Raw genomic sequence first — 19433 nt, forward strand, 5'->3', positions numbered from 1 at the left:
GTTCATATTTTTAAAAATTTCCTCACTATACTGTTAAACACTGAAGTGTTTCTGCATTTTTCCACATTTTAACAAGCATACCTGTCACCAGACAGCTTCAGCTGCAAAGATTGTATCATTTTACACAAACTAAAAAAATCTAAAATTACTATTAAAATTTCCCCCACAAAATTGGTAATTCAGATTGGCAGGACTATCTAATACGCCTGTTGTTCCTAATAAAAATAAAGAAGGGAAAGTTCATAATAAAATGATGGCCTAATATTCACTCTAGCCAACAAATTCAGAAAACAGTAAGCTCTGCCATATAACCTATAAAATATGAACAAAAGACTAACTTTTATATTTAGGACCAAATGAAAGGGCTCACTTATAATATTCAGGTGGAAATTAAAGATTTTCAAGTCAAACAGTGTTTCTCTAAATTAGAAAAAGAAAATTATGAGAAAATTACACTCTTACTTATCATCAGATGAAGATTCTTGTTCAACTTTCATTCCTTCAGAAAGACTTCCTTTAAATTTATCTTCCTTCACTTTGCTTCTACTCCTACGTCTACGGCCCCCCCGTGATCGAGACCGCCTTCTCATGCGTGATCTGCTCCTCCGACCTCTGTCCCTATTTGAGAGGAAAAGATGAAGTCTACATTATGAAGGACCAAAACTCTAGTGCCAGCCATGTCTACGAAGTCTGACAATTAAGTTCGCAAACTTGCCACTGTGCGCTTACACTGGCAGCACTATACAAAAGGCTCAGTAAGGTTTCATGACCTTGGTATATCAGTGTCTCACAGCTGTGTTCGTGTCAATATGTGGTGGTGTCTTGCTGAGTGGTGTTCATTGTTGTTGCATGTTTTTGTGTGCCGTCATGAGAATGTCTAAGCTTGAATTAGAGCAACAAACAAACATTACGTTTCTTGTTAAACTTGGCAAGAGTGGAAGTGAAATCAGGGACATGTTAGTCCAAGTTTGTGGGGATAATGCCACGAAGAAAATGGCAGTGTACAAGGATTAAACATTTTTCTGAGGGGAGAGACTGCATCGTTGATGAAGAGAGGTCAGGGCAGCCAGTAACGAGCAGAACTGACGAAAACACTGCAAAAATTTGTCGAATTCTGCATCAAAATCATTGGCTGACTGTGAGAAGCATAGCAGACCAAGCAAACATCGACAGAGAAACATTTAGGAAAATCTTAACTGAAAATGTTGACATGAGTAAGGTATGTGCAAAAATGGTACCAAAGGAGCTCACCAATGAACAAAAGCAAGCAAAGGAGAGTCAAAGTTTGCCAAGACCTTGTGGAGAGGCAAAACGATGTTTTGGGCCGTGTTACCACTAGTGATGAAACATGGTGTATCAATATGACCCTGAAACAAAGCGTCAAAGTGCACAATGGAAGTCAGCCAATTCTCCCCGACCAAAAAAGTTCAGTCAGTCCAAATAAAGAGTCAAAAACGATGTTGCTAACCTTTTTTGATATCAGAGGGATTATTCATTATGAATTTGTATCAACTAGACAAACAGTTAACCAAGTTTACTATTTGGAAGTGCTGAAAAGGCTGTGTGAAAAAGTTAGACGAACCTGAACTTTTCGCCAACAATTCATGGCTCTTGCATCACGACAATGCACCAGCTCACACAGCACTGTCTGTGAGGGAGTTGTTAGCCAGTAAACAAATAACTGTATTGGAACACCCTCCCTACTCACCTGATCTGGCCCCAATGCCTTCTTTCTTTACTCGAAGAGAAAGGAAATCTGAAAGGAAGACATTTTGATGACATTCAGGACATCAAGGGTAATACGACAACAGCTCTGATGGTCATTCCAGAAAAAGAGTTCCAAAATGGCTTTGAAGGGTGAACCAGGCACTGGCATCAGTGCATAGCTTTCCAAGGGGTGCGCTTTGAAAGTAACCGTAGTGATATTCAGCAATGAGTTCTGTAGCAATTCTCTAGGATGAGTTCGCAAACTTAATTGTCAGACCTTGTATACTCTCCAGCAGGAGATAAGAGGATTCTGGAAAACTCACCAGCCTCAAAGAAAAGATGTATAGTTGCTGATATGCTAAAGTTCTATATTATCAGAATGGAAGAAAGCTTCTATTCAGCTTTCTCATTGCTTAACTTGATATCATAACAGGCAGCAAGGAAGAATCAAGCTATCTGAGGAAAGTCTTCAAATGAAAAGATAAATAAGCAGCAAAAGAAATACGGGAAGAAACAAAGTACAGCTGATTCTTGAACAACACTGTTTCAACTGCATGGGTCCACTTATATGCGGAATTTTTTTCAATAAAGTATTCTCTCTTAGGATTTTCTTAATATGTTCTTTTCTCTATTTTTATTGTAGGACTACAGTATATAACATATATAAAATACAAAACATGTTTTAATCAACTGTTTATGTTATCTGTAAGGCTTCCAATCAATACTAGGCTATTAATAGTTAAGTTTGTGGAGAATGAAAATTTATAGGTGGATTTTTGATGTATCCTATGTTGTTCAAGGGTGAAAACTACAGGTAAGAAAATAAAACTATAAAGAACAAAAACTCCACAAAATAAACTCTATCATCTTTGACATAAAGGTGCTATTTCCATAACACAAAAGTTAAATGTTATAACAGCAGACCAGGTCTTGGAAATAAAATGAGCTAGGAGGAGGGAGCATCGGAAGGATAAGAAGGTAGAATGAGAAAATCTCTTAGACTGAAAGTAGAACAAAACGACAAACATAAAAGATGAGTAAGAAAAAAAAAAAAATCCGTGGAGTAATACAGAAGGTCCATTGGAAGGGGAAAAGAACCCAGGAAATGATGGGAAAGCAAACAAAAACAGAAACGTAAGAGAGATTTCCCAGAATAGGCAGCCATAATCTCCCTGCTTTAAAGAGCCCATCTAGTGCCCAGCAAAATTAATGGAAAGAAAAGCCACACATTAAGGCACATTATAGTAAAATTTCAGAACACAAGACATTTATTATCAAAAGACGAGGGAGAGGGGAAAAAGAGCAAGTCCTGTAAAACTGCCCAGAATAGGACTTCTCAATAGTAATACTGGAAACTAGAAAACAGTGAATAACAATTTCAAAATTCTAAAGGAAAAGTGATTTCAACCTTTAATTCTATTCCTTGACACATCAGCAATGAGAATAAAAGGCATTTTTTAGAAACACAGGTCCCAAAAAATGTCCTTTCATGTACTTTCCTCAGGAAGCTATAGGAGATGCATTACCAAAGCAAGGAGGTAAAACACTGAGTAGACACTGGACAGAGGAACTTGGAATCAGAACATAAGAGAGAACAAGGCAGGGGAAAAGGGAAAACAAATACTACAATGATGTTACTGTATAAATAGGCCCATTGGTCATTTTGGAGCCAGAAGACTAAGAGCATTAGAATTAAGGTCCCCCGACTATTTGCTCAGCAATGAACAATATACTTATGATCATAATGATTGTATCTGGAAGTGTACAGAAAGGTGATGAAATCAGGCAGAAGAGAAACATGTGAGGGATAATACTGCCCCAAGTAGGAAATTAATAGATAATATGGAAATAACTTTGAAAAACTTAAACATACACACTCTTAAGACAACGCATTTCTACTTCTAAGAATCTAGTATATAAAAATACTCAAGATAAGTAAAGATATACCCAGTGGCTACAATAGAAGCCTTTGGTGTACTGTCTCTTTAATGTGTAGATGTATTTTTAAATTGCTTCCCTGCTGCAGAAACCAAGCTTTTTGATTAACCAACTAACTACTGACTACTTGTGCTTCACATAAAATGGTTTCCACTACTGTGAATTAAAAAGGTCTTTCACACCTACTGAGGATATCATCTCAAAGTTGTGTTCTTAAGGGGACCAAATACAAGTTAACAGAACAATAAACACAGAATTGTAAGACAGACAGGAAACGGGGCTGCTTATTTATTACCCTATGATCTATCCTGATAGTTAGAAAAAAAATTCTAAGCCTAGTTCATTTAGTATTTATCTCTTTTTAAAATAGAGGGAAAAAAAGTCCTACTTTTTAGATTGAGTTATTAATGAACACTGATTTATTTAAATTTGAAGGAAAACTATATTAAAGAAAAATCAATGCATATGAAATATCACACATTGGTAAAAGGAAATTACATGGGATCACAGCTAATTTTTTTCACAGAGTAGAGTCTTTTAAGAAAACCTACCAACTGAACTGATATGGAGCTTCAAAAACATTCAGAGTTTAATGAATCAAAAGGATAACATATGTAATATATCTTTACCTTCTCCGAGGAGACCTGCTTCTTCTTCTGGGAGACCTGCTACGTCTGAGTGGGGAACGAGACCTCCTTCTAATGGGAGATCTACTGGCTCTTCTTCGGGTTGGAGACCACCTATTGATCGGGCTGGCATCTTTTGATCTTTCACGTCTACTGAGGATATCATCTCGAGGTCGTGTCCTTAAGGGGACCAAATACAATAGAAAAATAAATCAAATAAAAGTAAACGCATTTTTCCTACATGTAATGAACATCTTAAGAAAGGGCAGGCTATTACAGTGATTATTTTTTAAACCCTTTTTTGTGCTTTTAGGCATTTTTTTTCCTAATTTTCTATAATTAATGTTTATAACTTTTGGAATCATTGAAAACAATGTTACTGGGGAAAAAATTCTGTCTTTTCAAAATGTTAGAAGACACTTTTAAAAACAAATTTTCAGGGGTGGCCGGATGGCTCAGTTGGTTAAGAGTGTCAGCTCTGAACAGCAGGGTTGCTGGTTCGATTCCCACATGGGATGGTGGGCTGTGCCCCTGCAGCTAAACATTGAAAACGGCCACTGGACTTGGAGCTAAGCTGCGCTCTCCACAACCAGATTGAAGAACAACAACTTGGAGCTGATGGGCCCTGGAAAAATAGTTCCCCAATATTCCCCAATTAAAATAAAACAAAATAAATTTTCACATTAAAAATGAAAAGAAAGTAAAGATAGTAAACACAAATTAACATGTTTTGTAATGAAACAAATTCAAATGATTATAAAAACACTGGTATTATGGTAGGCACACAATACAAAGTCTATTTACTTTGGTCTCACAATTTGAATAATTAAAGACTATTTATATGGTTAAAGCGACCAATTTCAATTTCAGATAAACAACTGACAACTTCTCAAATATCCCATTTCCTAAGTTTGAAGACTGTTTTATGTCTAAATTTTGACATTTTTGCAATTAAGTCTTAATTTTACTATACTAATTACATATAATAGCACCTTACAATTAACATTACCATAGAACAAAGAAAATATATAAGGGTTTAGGGAAAAGGACAGTGCATCTAGTCATGAAAGTACATATTGGTATAAATTTCCTAGAAGGAAATTTGGCAGTAACTTTCTAAAATGTAAATGTACATAATCTTACACTTTGAGATTTCACTTCTGTGAATCTATTCTACAAAAAAACTCAACACATAACCTGTGGATAGCTTTACATATAATCACAAAAAACGGGAATCAACATAAATTTTCATCAGTTTCAACAAGGGAATGATTAACTGTATTATGGAATATCTACACTGTGAAATATGGTGTTGTTATATACAGAATTTAAAAAGATCTTTACGTACTATCACAGAAGTGTTCAATGAAAAAAGCAAATCATTGTTAATAGGAATACTATGATTCCATTTTTGTAAGAAAAAATTCATATAATTGTATTGGCATAGAAAAAGGCTAGAAAGACATATTCTTCTTAAGAGTGGTAGTGGACGAAAGAAGGACAGAATTTACATGCTTCTGCATTATTTGAATTTTTAATATTTCTTCTATAGTTAAAAAAATAATTTTTGTTTCAAAAATTTAACTCTAGTCCTTAACAAACTCTTCAAAATTTCCTTCTCAAACTGAAAGAAAATTGACAGAGACCAGGATCATTAAGAAACACTTTAGGTAACATAACCCGTAAAACTAACAACGGGCTCAATGAAGGAAAGTTAAAGGAAGAAAGGAAATGCCATTTCATTACAATGTCACTTAGAAGTAAAGAATCAAGAGGATCTCTTAAGATAGAACACTTTGAAAAGCGCATTCTTGAAATTTCTTGAAAATATGACTTAAACTTAAGCTTATATTTATACACACTAAATATTAATATGCAATAATAAATGGCTAGGAATTCAGATTATCTTTACATAGAATAAGGCAACAATATTTTAAGCGAAACTTGGCCAATAATTTTACATGCCTAATTACTGAATATACAGATGTTTTAAAAATCTGTTTCTAAAGTAGTTTAGACTAAACAACTCCCTGCGCTGCCCCACCAAAATCCTTTCTGTGCCTTAACTTATTAATTCTATGATCCTAGTAAATAACCTCTCAGTCTATTTTTTCATTTATAAATTAAATGAGTCACTCCAACTCATGAGGAGAGATAATTACAATTTATGAGAAAAGAGCCAATGGACCAAATGTGTGATGCAAATATGATTTTCATTATTATTGGTAAAAAATAAAATCTTTTCTTACTCTATTCTTCCTAAATTTAAGAGGACTAATTTTTTTTTTCCAACTATGAGATTATATATGAATTAGTAACAGAAAAAAATTTCCACATCCAATTTTGGGGCCAAAAAAATTAGTTCCAATTTATATTGTTAGAATTCAAAACTACGCCAATTCAAGAGATTAGACAGATCACAATTCTTACAACTGATACGTCCCTTTATTAAAGTTAAAAATACCAGCCTATAATACTGTTCAATGAATCCCAACTACAGAAATTACTCCCTCGTAATAAACGGGTATACATAGTTTTAACAGCCAAATTAGTTGGATTTAAGAGTCTGCAAATTAAGACACTAAATAATTTGAAAAAAACCTGATTCTGTCAACAAGTTCAGTATTTATAAATTACCCAAAATCAAGATACACACTGACAAAAGTGCGAGTATTAATATAGTGGAATGGATAATTAAAACTATAAATCTCATTACTATCTCATCTTTTATTATCCACGAATTCTAGTTTCTTTAAAATCTGGTGCATTGGTAAAAAGCACTAACGTTTTGAAAACACATTACCTTGGAGAAGAAAGTCGTCTCCTTTCTGGTTCTCTTCGTTTTCTTTCCAAGGACCGGCTCTTGGCTCGTCTACCAGGAGACAGAGTTCGAGAAGGTGATTTGCTCTGCTTAGACCTTCTATCATTTAAAAGTGGAGATCTACTTCTTCTTGATTTTTCACGTTGTTTCGGAGACAGACTTCTTCTTTTCGGACTACGGCCTGGTCTTCTACTGGGTGACCTATTTTCTTTCCCAGAAGAAGCATCTTTAGAGGGAGATTTAACTGGCTTCTTTTCTTTATCAGTTTCAGACCGTTTTGATTTTCTCTCTTTGGACCGTGACCTTCTGTCTTTGGATTTACCTCTTAAGTCAACTGGGGACCTGGATTTTTTGCTTCGATCACGACTTCTACTTTCATTTATAATTGGGGATTTTTTCCTATCCTTTGACTTACTTTTATCGTCAATTTTAACCTTGTCATCAGTAGGAGATCTGGCCTTCCCAATTTTCTCTTGAGATCGCCTTCTTAGGGTAGGAGATTTTGATTTTCTTGCTTGATCTTGAGACTTACTTCTTTTGGATGGACTTTTGGACTTTTTCCTCTCCTTTGATTTGCTCCTAGTTGTCTTCTCTTTAACTATTTCAACACCTCCCTTAGTTTTCTTTTTATCAGACCTATGTCTAGTCCGTTCTTTGGATCTGCTTTTACTTCGCTTTTTTGTACTATTTTTATTGTCTATAAGTTCAAGTTTTCCCTTTGTAGTTGAAGATCTAATACTAGACCTATTTCCATTTCTTGCCTTTTCATGAATTTCTCCCTCTTCTTCAGAGCCAGACTCATAACCTTGTAATATGAGCCCCATTCCAGACTGGACCTTTCCTTCCATTAACTCATTATCAAGTTCAGCTTTAATCAAGGCTCTCTGTTTTTCCAAGTCTTCCAGCAAAGCTAAGTCATCAAGTTTAGTTCTTTTTGCTGGAGACATCCCTTCTTTGTCAGAAGCATCAATAACCTCTTTTCTTTTGTGTTTCTTATGTTTATGCTTATGTTTATGTTTTTTATCCTTGTCTTCTTCTGAGGAATGTTTATGTTTCTTATGTTTACTTCTGTGTTTATGCTTCTTTTTTTTGTGACGACTGTGCTTATTTTGAGATTGATCTTCTGATACTTCTCCATTTTCTTCATTTACGCTTTTTTCAGAATTATCAGCATCCTCCATCCTATAAATGTATCAAACACATTTTAAAATCATATCATTTACCAAGCATTCAGTCAATAAAATAATGATAAAATACATCTCAATGTAATATATGAAATATTTTTGTAACAGCTTTAGACATTTATTTTAACAGTATATGGCAAGAACTGAGTTGAATGGTGAGTTAAACTTTAATTTGTTTCTAATGGTTGAACTCAAACACCAAAAGTATTAGAGGAAATACATAACAGAAAAAGGGAATCCAAACCAGGTAAAATGTTAGTATTGATTTAGTTAAAGTCACTCAATAACTTGATTAGTAAACCAGCATTTCCCACACAGACTTAACACCAAAGGAATCCCCCATTTTCTTTTTTCATAAAACATACATACATATATTGGGAGACAAATCTCTTTCTCTACTTGAAATTCAGAAGCATCATTTTTTTTTTTTTTTAATCTCTAGAGCCAATATTGAGCTATACACAAATAAGCCCTCTATCACATGTATAGGTGGCTGATGTTAACAAATACAAATACACCTCCAAGGTAAACTAACCGGGGGTTTTAGAACTCTTAGCCTGCTGCAGCGACTGAGCAATCATGTGGTATTAGGTTGAACCACATCAAAGGGTCTTTTGCAGGTCAGCAGTAGTCCGAAATTAGCAATTACACATGGTTCGACCCAATATTTGTTCAGTGGGCTATTTAATCACTCTAAATTTCAAATGAGAGCTTAGTTTCCCAAAATATGTGCATATTAATAGGTGGCTTTTGGGCTATGCTGAGTTAGAATTTATGCTTCTAAATTATTTTGCTAAATCCTTGCTGTTCAGTATTGCCAGATTAAACACAGACTACAACAGCAATATTTAATTTTCCACTTTAAAGTCACTACATAATGAATCATCACATCCTAGAATATGAGACCCAAACCAGACTTTAAATTATCTAGATTCAAGCCATCATACTATTTTTGTAGGAAAATATGGTTAATTTTGTACAAGTCCTTCAAATTATATACTTTTAGTAAGTTTATTATTTGTGCGATACAAATAGCTCCTTGCAAGTTAAGAATTAATGAATCTATTCACTCAATCTCTTTTAACATTTATTAAAATCACCTGTACTTAGTGTAGACATTAAGCTAGGAAGCAGGAAAACGAAGACGTACAAGACCAACACCTGCCTCCCTCAAGGAAATTACAGTCCAGTGGATAAGAAAGTCCCATAAAACACTGGAGAAGTGTAATTATAAAGATATGAATAAGGACATTATAGGAACACTGAAGGATCACCTAAAATCATTTTGAAATGATCAAGGAAGGTGTCTTGTAGGAGATCACAGGAAAACCCAAGCTATTAGTTAAGCAAGATCTTTGTCTTTATCTGGCAGGTACATGGATTTAAAAATAACACTGTAATACTGTCCTAGAGAATGAGTAGAAAATTACCAGAAGGGGAAAGGGTACTCTAGGGGGGGGAAGTGACAAAAGGCATAGTTACATATAGCAAACTACAAGCAGATCAGTGTTGCCAGGGCATCAAACTTGTGAAAGAAACTGATCTAATAGAGGTTAAGATCTCAGTGGACCAATTCCAGGAGATGACAAGACATACTGTGAGATTCTGGGAGTGAATGGTTGAGATAGAGTTACAGGCTCACTGGAGTCAAAGGCCCAGGAACTGCAAGGTCAGGTTGCTGGATGGGTTGTCTGTAATGACACTGCCATTCTGTCAGGGGCTGGCAAGAGGCTGGCTCTCCAACCAGGTCTGTATTCAATAAAGGACACACTGGAAGTATGCTTGAAAAGTTATTAACTGACAACAATGAGGGGGTATGGAAAACATATAACTACCACCTGGCAAGAACTTTAAATTTTTGGATGTCAGACTGCCAATCTCCATTTCTGGTACTATACTGGGGGCGGGGGGGGAGGGTAATGAAGAGAGCTACAGAGAAATCTGCGTCTACTGGTGAGAGTCAGGTTTTAGTTTGAGCTGACATCTTTCTAATGGGGTATATAGGAGACATAGAATAATGTTCTCTGGATCACCAAATGTTCTCAAAGACTTGGAAAAAGAAAGTGTAATATCTCTGTATTAACCAAAAAAAACCCATAGGGCTCGATTGTGGAAAAGGGAATCACAGATTTAAGTAGAAGATACAAAGACATTTCAACTTTGTATAGGCTACACCCTCACGTAGACAACTACAACTACCTTCCTCTCCAAGAAATATATCATCCTACAATCTAGAAGTTGGGGTATATGTTTATTTCTCTGAACCCTGACTCACAGGGGGAAAAGTCAGACAAAAATTGAATTAGACTAATTCAAGATATGGAGAATCTTTTTAAAGGTTAAGAATGGTTTTCAGTTATGTAAAATCTAAGTGCTAAAAATACAAAGTTCAGGTCAAGCTATTTAAAGACCATCTAAGTATCCAGAAGAAAAAGGATAGTTGGGTGGTTAAGCAGTCTCCAGAGCCAGACCACCTGGGTCCAAATCCTGGTCACACTACTTAATAGTTGTGTGGTCTGAGGCACTTTTAAGATCTCTCAGATCTGTGGGCACCCTATGTATAAAACGGAGAAAATATAAAAATAGCACCTACCTGAAAGCATGTTGTAAGGATTGCTCAGGGTAGTAGACGCTATTAAGGCTTACAACAGTGCCTAGCACGACCCAAGTGCCCAAAAAGTAAATTGTTATTAATGTTCAGATACTGGATAAATATATTTCCTTATCATGACACTAGAACTGGCAGGGCTAATACTAAAAAACGTATTTTAAGGAATACTGTCAAAGAGCATGTATTCTAGAGTCTAACTTGTTAAAAAGCTGCCTCCAACATGGCACACCTAGTATAACCTTAGGCAAGATACTTTGTGCCTCAGTTTCCTCAACTGTAAAAACTGGGGAAATAGTATTGACAAATCAGAAGTTTGTCTTGGCAATGAGTTCACACTCTCAAGAAATGAGTTTAGCTGTCAAGAAATATTGTCTCTCTGTCTCTATGACAGATGAAATGTTAAGGTTTAGGGAGGTTTAAGGAACTTGTCTAAGGTCACACATACATCAAGCTAGTGAGAAGGCTGATATTACATTCCAAGTTAGTCAAGAGCTCTTCCATTTGATGGAAGATGCTTTTAAAACGACAGAACATATCACTACTCTGTGTGACACTGATTATTGCTTCCTACCTATCCAGAGTAAAAACAAAGCCTTTACAAGGCCCCATACTCGCCCAATCTCCCCAGCACTTTGAACCTACTACTTTCCTTCCTCACTCACTCTGCTTCAGCCACACTGCTCTCCTTGTGAACAGGTATACGTGTAGCTCAGGGCCTTGGTACTTGTAACTGTTTCCTCTGCCTGGAATACTTTCCCCTGGTTCCTATGCCAACCTCAGCTCTTTGTGCAAATTACACTTTCTTAGTCAACCTTCCCTGACCAATTCATTTTAATCACAACCCCCACCCTACCATACATACATTCCCTTTCTTTGCCTAATTCTTCTCCAAAGTAATTGCCACCACCTAATATTATTCCTGTTTGTCACTCCCTATCATCATATAAACCCTATGAGAGCACAATTTATAGTAGGTACTCAAGAAGTTGTTTTATTCAATTAAATGACTTATATAGAATAACATACAACACTGTATTCATTAGACTACAACTGATTTACACTGGCTACACTATATACTCTTACCTCTTGACGCAAACATTTTGCTTTTGCTTGGGTGTATCTCCAGTGCTTCACATAGTGTACACACCTATTTCTTGAATGCAATACCCAAACGATTTAATCACACCCCCTCAACACCCTAAATCTGCACTTTTCAAACGCTTTCCACAATTTACAAGTCTTCCAAAAAGTTTCATTCAAAATTCTTAAAGAGTTTACCCACAGAGGAAGTAATTTCCTTCAAAAGATTATCTCGCTCCTAAAGCTTCTGAGAATCAGGACCTACACCATGATGCCCAGTGTTACTTAGTCATTCTCTTGAGTGACCCCAGTTTCTATTGTAATTTAATGAATGTTATCTCAAGAAATGACTAGGGTACTGACAAAAATGTTACAAGCACTCAGGGCCAACTAGGTTAACCTTAATAATCCTAGAGTTCTCCTACAACGGGTTTGGGCACACGGCAGACCTTCACCCTCCTCAGGCGATCTCTAAGGCAAATTTCATAGAAAATAACAACTGAAGTCTGACTAGGTAAATCAGGAAAACCTGAACTCAATGTATCAATGACATAACATATTACATATAATAATCTTGTGCTAGGGCAGCTAATTTATCAACAACTTTCTTCTAAAGCTAGGGAAAGGTTTCTTGTTAAGAAATCTGATAGTCTTGTTCACAAGTACCCTTATGGTAGCTACGTCAAAATGCCTACGTCATTCACCTCACTTCATCTCATCATGTAATCACTGTACCTTCACAAGAAGGATGAGTAAAGATATTCTGAGAGCAAGAAACCACTCGCATAACTTTTATTACAGTATGTTGTTATAATTGTTCTATTTTAGTAAGTTATCACTGTTAAGTTCTACTTTACCATAGATGTGTATGTATAGGAGAAAACAGTACAGGTATACCTTGGAGATACTATGGGTTTCGTACTATACCATCGAAATAAAGTGAGTATCACGATAGTCACGTGGATTTTTTTGGTTTCCCAGTACATATAAGAGTTGTTTACACTATACTTTTGTCTTTTAAGTGTGCAACAGCTTTATGTCTAAACCCAGTACAATCCTTTATTAAAATATACTTTACTGCTGAAAAATGCTAACCATTATCTGAGCTGTTACAATAGTAACATCAAAGATCACTGATTACACATCAACATAATTTAATAACACTATCATTTGAAAGATTGTGAAAATTACCAAAATGTGACACAGAGACATGAAGTGAGCAAATGCTGTTGGAAAAATGACACCGACACACTTGCTCCAGGGCAGGGTTGCTACAAATCTTCAACTTGTAAAATGTATTATCTGTGAAGTGTAATAAAGTGAGGTATGCCTGTATAGGGTTTGGTACTGTCCATGATTTCAGGTATCTACTGGGGGTCTTGAAATGTATCCCTGTGAGTAAGGGGGACGCCTATATACAAATTCCATATATACAAATTTACATTTTGCAACTGAATATTACACATTTAGCAGGTACATGTCTCTACCAACCTGGTCTGTAACAGGTTCATCATAAAACAAAACTGAGAGCTGAGTAACATCCTTCAAATCACATTATTTGGAACAGAGCTTAATTAGAAGTGCTGACAATATGGCACTATTTAACAGTATATATTTGTTTTTTCAAATGCAATATACAAGTTTCACCATTCAAACAATCCAGGTCTTGGAGCATCTAGCACAATGAAAATAGCCATGGAACAATTTTAAAATAAAGTGACCAATTACCAACCACTAGTGTTATTTTAACTTCCTCTGTCACGTGTTTTTTTCAATGAATATTCTTTTCAACATCTTATTTGGAGGGCATGCAATTTATGCTTTGAAGACAGAGAATGGTGAGCAAAGTGAATGCCATTGCTTCTTTACAAAGAAAGTAATTCGGCCTGTTTCTCTAACAAGTTAAACTACTTTAATACAGAACTAGTTAGATGTAAAAATAAGAATGAATTTAAAAGACCAACTGGTGTTAAAACAAACTCTTCAGCCTACACCTTTTCCAGATTAGGTTTGGGAAATTAAGCTTCCAAGAATTAGAACTGTCACATCAAAAAATGGCTTTTTCTGGGACACTGAAAATAAATAAAAATGATTTCAAACCTTAAAGGCTATTTTTAAAATTATCCACAATATGTAGTGGCAGACAAGACCATATAGTAGTTAGGAGCAGGGTTCTAGAACCAGACTGCCTGGGTTTAAATCTTGGATCTGTCACCTTGGACAAGTTAACTTAATTTCTCTGTGCTTCAGTATCATCATCTGTAAAACATGGGCGATAACAGTATCCACTACCATGGGATTGTTATAAGGATTAAATGAGTTAATATCTGTTCAGTGCATATAAGTCAATGCATATAAAAATGTAAATGTTTAAAACCATCAAAAAGGCTGAGCTGAAGAGACTGACAAATATAAAAGTCACTAAACAGCCTTCAGGAAGCTTGAAAACTGCTTTTTATATTTACTCTTTCTAAATGTTTTACTTTGAATAGATTCAATATAAACTATTCAGTGTCTTCTAAAGAACTGTTTAGACACTATATTCCAGCATTCACTATGAGCAGTATACACAGCACTTGCTTTCGTATCAAATTATTATTTTCTTTGCTAATCATTTTCAAATAATTGAAAGTGGAACACATATACGCCAAATATTCCATTTGTACCAAGTGTTCTGTGGGAAGTGGAGGTAGAATTAAGGACTATCTCAGTGTCATTCATATTGCAGAGACCTAAATAAAGTTATTTATTACTATCAAATGTAGGATTTCAATGTGAATAAAATATGCCTGAACCACTCCTCAAAATGAATCTGAAGCATCCCTGAAATCAAATGAATGGACATATTGCTTTAGAACTTTAAACAGATTACTACAATAATCAACTGCATAGCATTAGATTTGTACTGTACTGGCATAAATACTGTAACTATGCCACACTGTGAACTCGACAGAAACAAAGGCAAAGTCTTGTTAAAACTTTAGAATCCATTTGCTGTCTTCTAAGTCAAATTGTGAAAATAATAAAGCAGCTTTCAAAAACCCTTTACTAAAAACTTAGTGTAATTCTGTCTAGCTGAGTAAAGCAAATGATTGAAGGATCCAGAACTCTGGCACAGCAATGAAGTGTTGGGCCGTCTGGTGGCAAAGATTTCTCCTATCTTTCAATCCCAAGTTGCTGGGAGACTATATCTACCTCTTTCCAAAAATGGCTGGAAACATATCAGATTATGCTCGTGCAAAGAACGGTCGCTATAGAAATATTGTTTTAAAATCCATTCTCTTTTATGTTCTTCAATTTTCCTAGCATAAACACAAAAACAAAATACTGCTTTCAGTTAAGCAATGGTTAGCCTTTGCAGCATATACAAGTATGTTTTTACTCGACCACATCGATTCTTACATTTGCTTAATTATACACAAAGTACTTGAGTTTGGAAGTAGTTAACAATTTCCACTACTTCTTCCACTAGTTCTCCCAAAAAAGCCTTACAAACTCAGGACAAAAATGCCAGGTCTCAAAACCAAGGACTTAATCTTACTTTGTCTTACGTTAACAAATTGGCAAATGCTGTCAATAGGCGGGGGGGGGGGGGATGGCTGGGGGATACCGGGTGAATGCTGGAATAAAGAAAACAGGGGTGGGGAGACGGAGTGCACAAACTATAGCAGGGGATGGTCAAACAGGATGGCCTTAGCACCCCTTTTCCTCTCCGCTTTCTGGTCCTAAAACGGACACCAGTAGCAGGAGGAGCCAAGTACTGCATGCCGAAGAAAAGTCTTAGGGCTTGCTCCGCTGCCGCCACTGCCCGTTGGGTGCCTATCCAGGGAGCTCCGCTCGGTCCCGGAGGGAGGAATAGAAGATGCGACCGCACATTCGGGGTAGCCGCCGCGCGCACGGGACCTGTAGGGGCCGCTCGCGCCTATGCTTCCCAGGGCAACGACGCGCGGCAGGCCGCGGCCGCCTCCGACCCAACAGACGCGGCCTCGGGGACAGCGAAGCTTGCAGGCCACGCTTCCCGCCCCACAACGTATCGAGCGGGGAAAGGCAAAGTTTGGCTCTCGCCGTTAGGCCTGAACTTTCCCGCCCTACTGTGCAAGTCTCCACCGTCTGCCACTCGGCAGTCCCCAGGGCTCCGGCCTTCCGTACCACTCAGAGACTACTTACTCTGGCTGTTCCCGCAGAGACTGAGCCTCCGCAGCGGCCATCTTGAACTTCCTGACTCCTCCGCGGCGGTGGCGGCGGCAGCCCGGACCGTGGAGGCTAGTGGAAGTAGAGGAAAAGGGAGCAGAGCCGTCGCGCATGTGCTAACCGCGTAAAGCACCGTGGAGCTCTGAGTCCGCTCTAAGAATCCGGATATAAAAGTGCATCCGGGGACAGCGCGCACGAACGTCATGACGCAACTTCCGGGACGAAGGGGCGTCGGGCGGTGTAGGCGGTACCTGCTAAGGGTGTAAGGCCGGGTTGTTTAGGCTGACTGGTCAATGTCAGAACCGAGCCCTTAGTTCTCGAAACTTGCTGGGGACGAATACAAAGGGATTGAGAAACCGGTATCATGTGTGCGGTTCCGGGGACTCGTTTCATTGTGGGCGCAGAAGTTGAGTTAAAATTCTCAAACGAGGGCAAACAAGATGATATTGCTTCTGGGCTGCGTTGGAGGCATAGTGAGTGCCTTTATACCGGTTAGTTAATTCTATCAGAGGGAAAATTTGTGGAAAGGCATATTAAGAAGACTGTAAAATTAAGGCCGCACCTTTAAAGTAAATTCATTTTACTATGTAACTATTATTGATACATTTATTTGAAAGTTTTGAACTTTGTTTCAGCTTTTGCTAAATCCAGGGGAAAGGATTCAGGAGTCATTAGGTTCAGTGGTTCTGTGAACTGAATTAGTAATGTTTTTGGTTCACATTATCTGATTTGTGTTTTTCTATAATAATAAACTCTACAGCAATGGGACTAAATTAAATATTGTATGAGAAATCATTTACTGGCTCTTGGAGAGATTTCAGCACCATGTAGGATTTTACATTCTCTGTGTGCGCGTATCTGTCTTTCTCTCTCCTCTCTCTCTCTCTCTCTCTCTCAAAAAAAAAAAAAAAAAAAAAGTATCATTCCCCATAATCTGGAACCTGAAAGCAGACTGATGATCACTTTCATTCTTGTAATCAACTGATTAGGGGTTTATCCTAGAATTTTGAGGTCAGAATATTGGAGCTTCTTATATATCTTGATTATCAACAGGGAAGAGTTAGAAATATTCTTACAAAATAAGTACAGTGGTACCCCGGTTTTCGAACATCTCTGTTGACGAATATTTCAGTTTACGAACGCTGTAAGTTTTATAGATCTATGGTATCATTAGATAGTAAAATTCATGCTAAATTTGCAGTTTTAGGGTTTGATTTTAAAGGTCTGGAATGGATTAATCCATTTTGCATTACTTTCTATGGGGAAACCGTGCCCGGTTTTCGAACGTTTCAGAACTCGAACGGTCTTCCGGAACAGATTACATTAGAAAACCAACGTACCACTGTACCTGGTTGGTTGATTCCCAAGCATGTTAAAATGTTAAACGTTTTCCCCTCATACACTCTATTAATATAGAATACTAAATTAATCCTTGGATAATTATTGACTTTTGTGGTTTTCCCCCTACCCCACCCTCCACTGTAGCATTGCTTTATAGTACAGTCCTTAATTACATTGTTTTCATGAAGGATTTCTCTCTTTCTCCGTAACAATCAGGTTCAGGTATAATAACTTGAAAGATTTCTTTCAAAGAGAGAAGTTTTCAGAAATATGTTAAAAATGGTTTATATTTTAACCATATATTTATTTATGTACCAATAGTGTATATGTTGGGATTTCACAGTTCTAATTGTTCATACCATTAGATTCTCATCCCTATATAATTGTTCAAAAGTATTATGAATTCAGCCTTGTATTTACCATTTATTATATTATCTGCTCCCTGTCCCCATGAAGGCAAGGCCATGTGTCATTGTGTCAAGAAGAGCTCTAATGTTATTAAAATAACAAAACATTAGTAAATTATTTTTAAACAATTTTAAAATTAAACGACCATAGTGTGTTTACTATAAACCTATTACAGATCTCTTCTTGGAAATACACGCAAACTTATAAGACATCTCATATTGGATATAAAATTGAATAATATACTTTTAGGCAAAGGAAGCGTAGCAAACTGGTGTGAAGAAGTAAGATAACTTGCTTGTGATGACTCAGTTTTAAGTGTGAACCCAGGATTTTAATTAAAATCTAATTCCTGAGTGTGTGCTCTTTCCTTCTTACCATGCTGCTTCCCACTGACATGTCATTTGTCTAGCGTTTACCTATTGAGCACACAGCTCTTTGATATTTTTTTGAGTAATGGGAATGAAAAGACCACTGGATTGGCATCCAGAAATGTCTTATTTTTCTCAAGGTCCAGAGGCTGTAGTCTCTTTCTTGTTGCTGACTAGTGGAAAGCACATAGGCTTAGCTAAATTTCTTCAACCATATTATCTTCCCTCCTCTATGACTCTTGACAGTATGCTTAGTGTGAAGATTAAACTAAGCACACTGAATATGGGGAAGCATAGATGGGGGAAATATTTACTAAGGTTGTTCAGGGTTGAAGCCAGATTATGACTGGCTAAAGTTTAGGTTTGGACAAACTATTCAAATTTTTAAAGAAAGAACATAGTAAAAATAAAGTTTCAGAAAATGATACTGGCAAAATATTTCCTTTAAGATTTTCTCACCAAATTGGCTTGCAAGGTACTACCAGTTTGGAGTACAGTAGGAAAGGGACTTGTGAAGGATTCACCAGAAACTGCAGACACCCCGGACAGCCAGAAATACGAACTGGTGAGTCCTAGAGCAAATTAAGCCTGACATCTCTGGAGGCAAATATGACAAAACTGTCCTACTTCGGGCACATCATGAGAAGGCAGGGTTCTTTGGAAAAGACAATAATGCTGGGGAAAATAGAAGGCAGCAGTAAAAGATGAAGAGCAAGTATGAGATCGATTGACTCCATAAAGAAACCATAGGCATGAGTCTATAGGAGCTGAACACGGCTATTGAGGACAGGATGTTTATAGAAATCATTCATTCACAGGATTGCCAGTAGACGGAGCCAGGCAACACATGAAGCACACACACACATACGCACCATGTTGCTATTGTAATTTTGGAAGAATAGCGTTTTTTGAAGGTGGAGTTAAAGCAGGCATGCACTTACAACCTTAATCATTCAGCAAGCATTTATTAAGCGACAAACTTAAGCCCAACTTTCCATTTTCAAACTTGAAGCCCAGTGTTTCATTCTTGCTGCTTTCTCTCGGCTTGTTTGAGGACCTTTGCACAGGAATGCTGCCCTGGCGAGCGCCATTTCGTAGGCCGAGCGCCAGAGGCGCAGTTTAGCGGCTGAACACGCCCGCTAGTAGTTCCCTGGAGGG

At 37.0% G+C, this 19433-nt stretch overlaps 1 protein-coding gene across 8 annotated transcripts in view; it reads right to left on the reverse strand.

Moving 5' to 3' along the window:
• Positions 1 to 16340, reverse strand: part of PRP4K (pre-mRNA processing factor kinase PRP4K) — a 34166-nt gene extending 17826 nt beyond the window's left edge. For 4 of the 8 annotated variants that reach the window (XR_012497341.1, XR_012497343.1, XM_019752367.2 and 1 more), the window contains exons 1-5: positions 16135 to 16340; positions 7075 to 8274; positions 4275 to 4451; positions 1709 to 1756; positions 463 to 618 (exon numbers count right to left, since the gene is read on the reverse strand). Coding sequence is in view for 3 of the 8 variants with exons in the window: in XM_019752367.2 (XP_019607926.1) it covers positions 463 to 618; positions 1709 to 1756; positions 4275 to 4451; positions 7075 to 8274; positions 16135 to 16271 (1718 nt within the window). In the remaining 5 variants the exon portion in view is untranslated. The remainder of the gene's footprint in view (positions 1 to 462; positions 619 to 1708; positions 1757 to 4274; positions 4452 to 7074; positions 8275 to 16134) is intronic. The other 4 variants (XR_012497344.1, XR_012497342.1, XR_012497345.1 and 1 more) reach the window with 1 other exon arrangement.
• Between the last annotated feature and the right edge of the window lie 3093 nt (positions 16341 to 19433).

Source organism: Rhinolophus sinicus, linkage group LG06 (genome assembly GCF_036562045.2).
Source record: "Rhinolophus sinicus isolate RSC01 linkage group LG06, ASM3656204v1, whole genome shotgun sequence".
Taxonomy (NCBI): domain Eukaryota; kingdom Metazoa; phylum Chordata; class Mammalia; order Chiroptera; family Rhinolophidae; genus Rhinolophus; species Rhinolophus sinicus.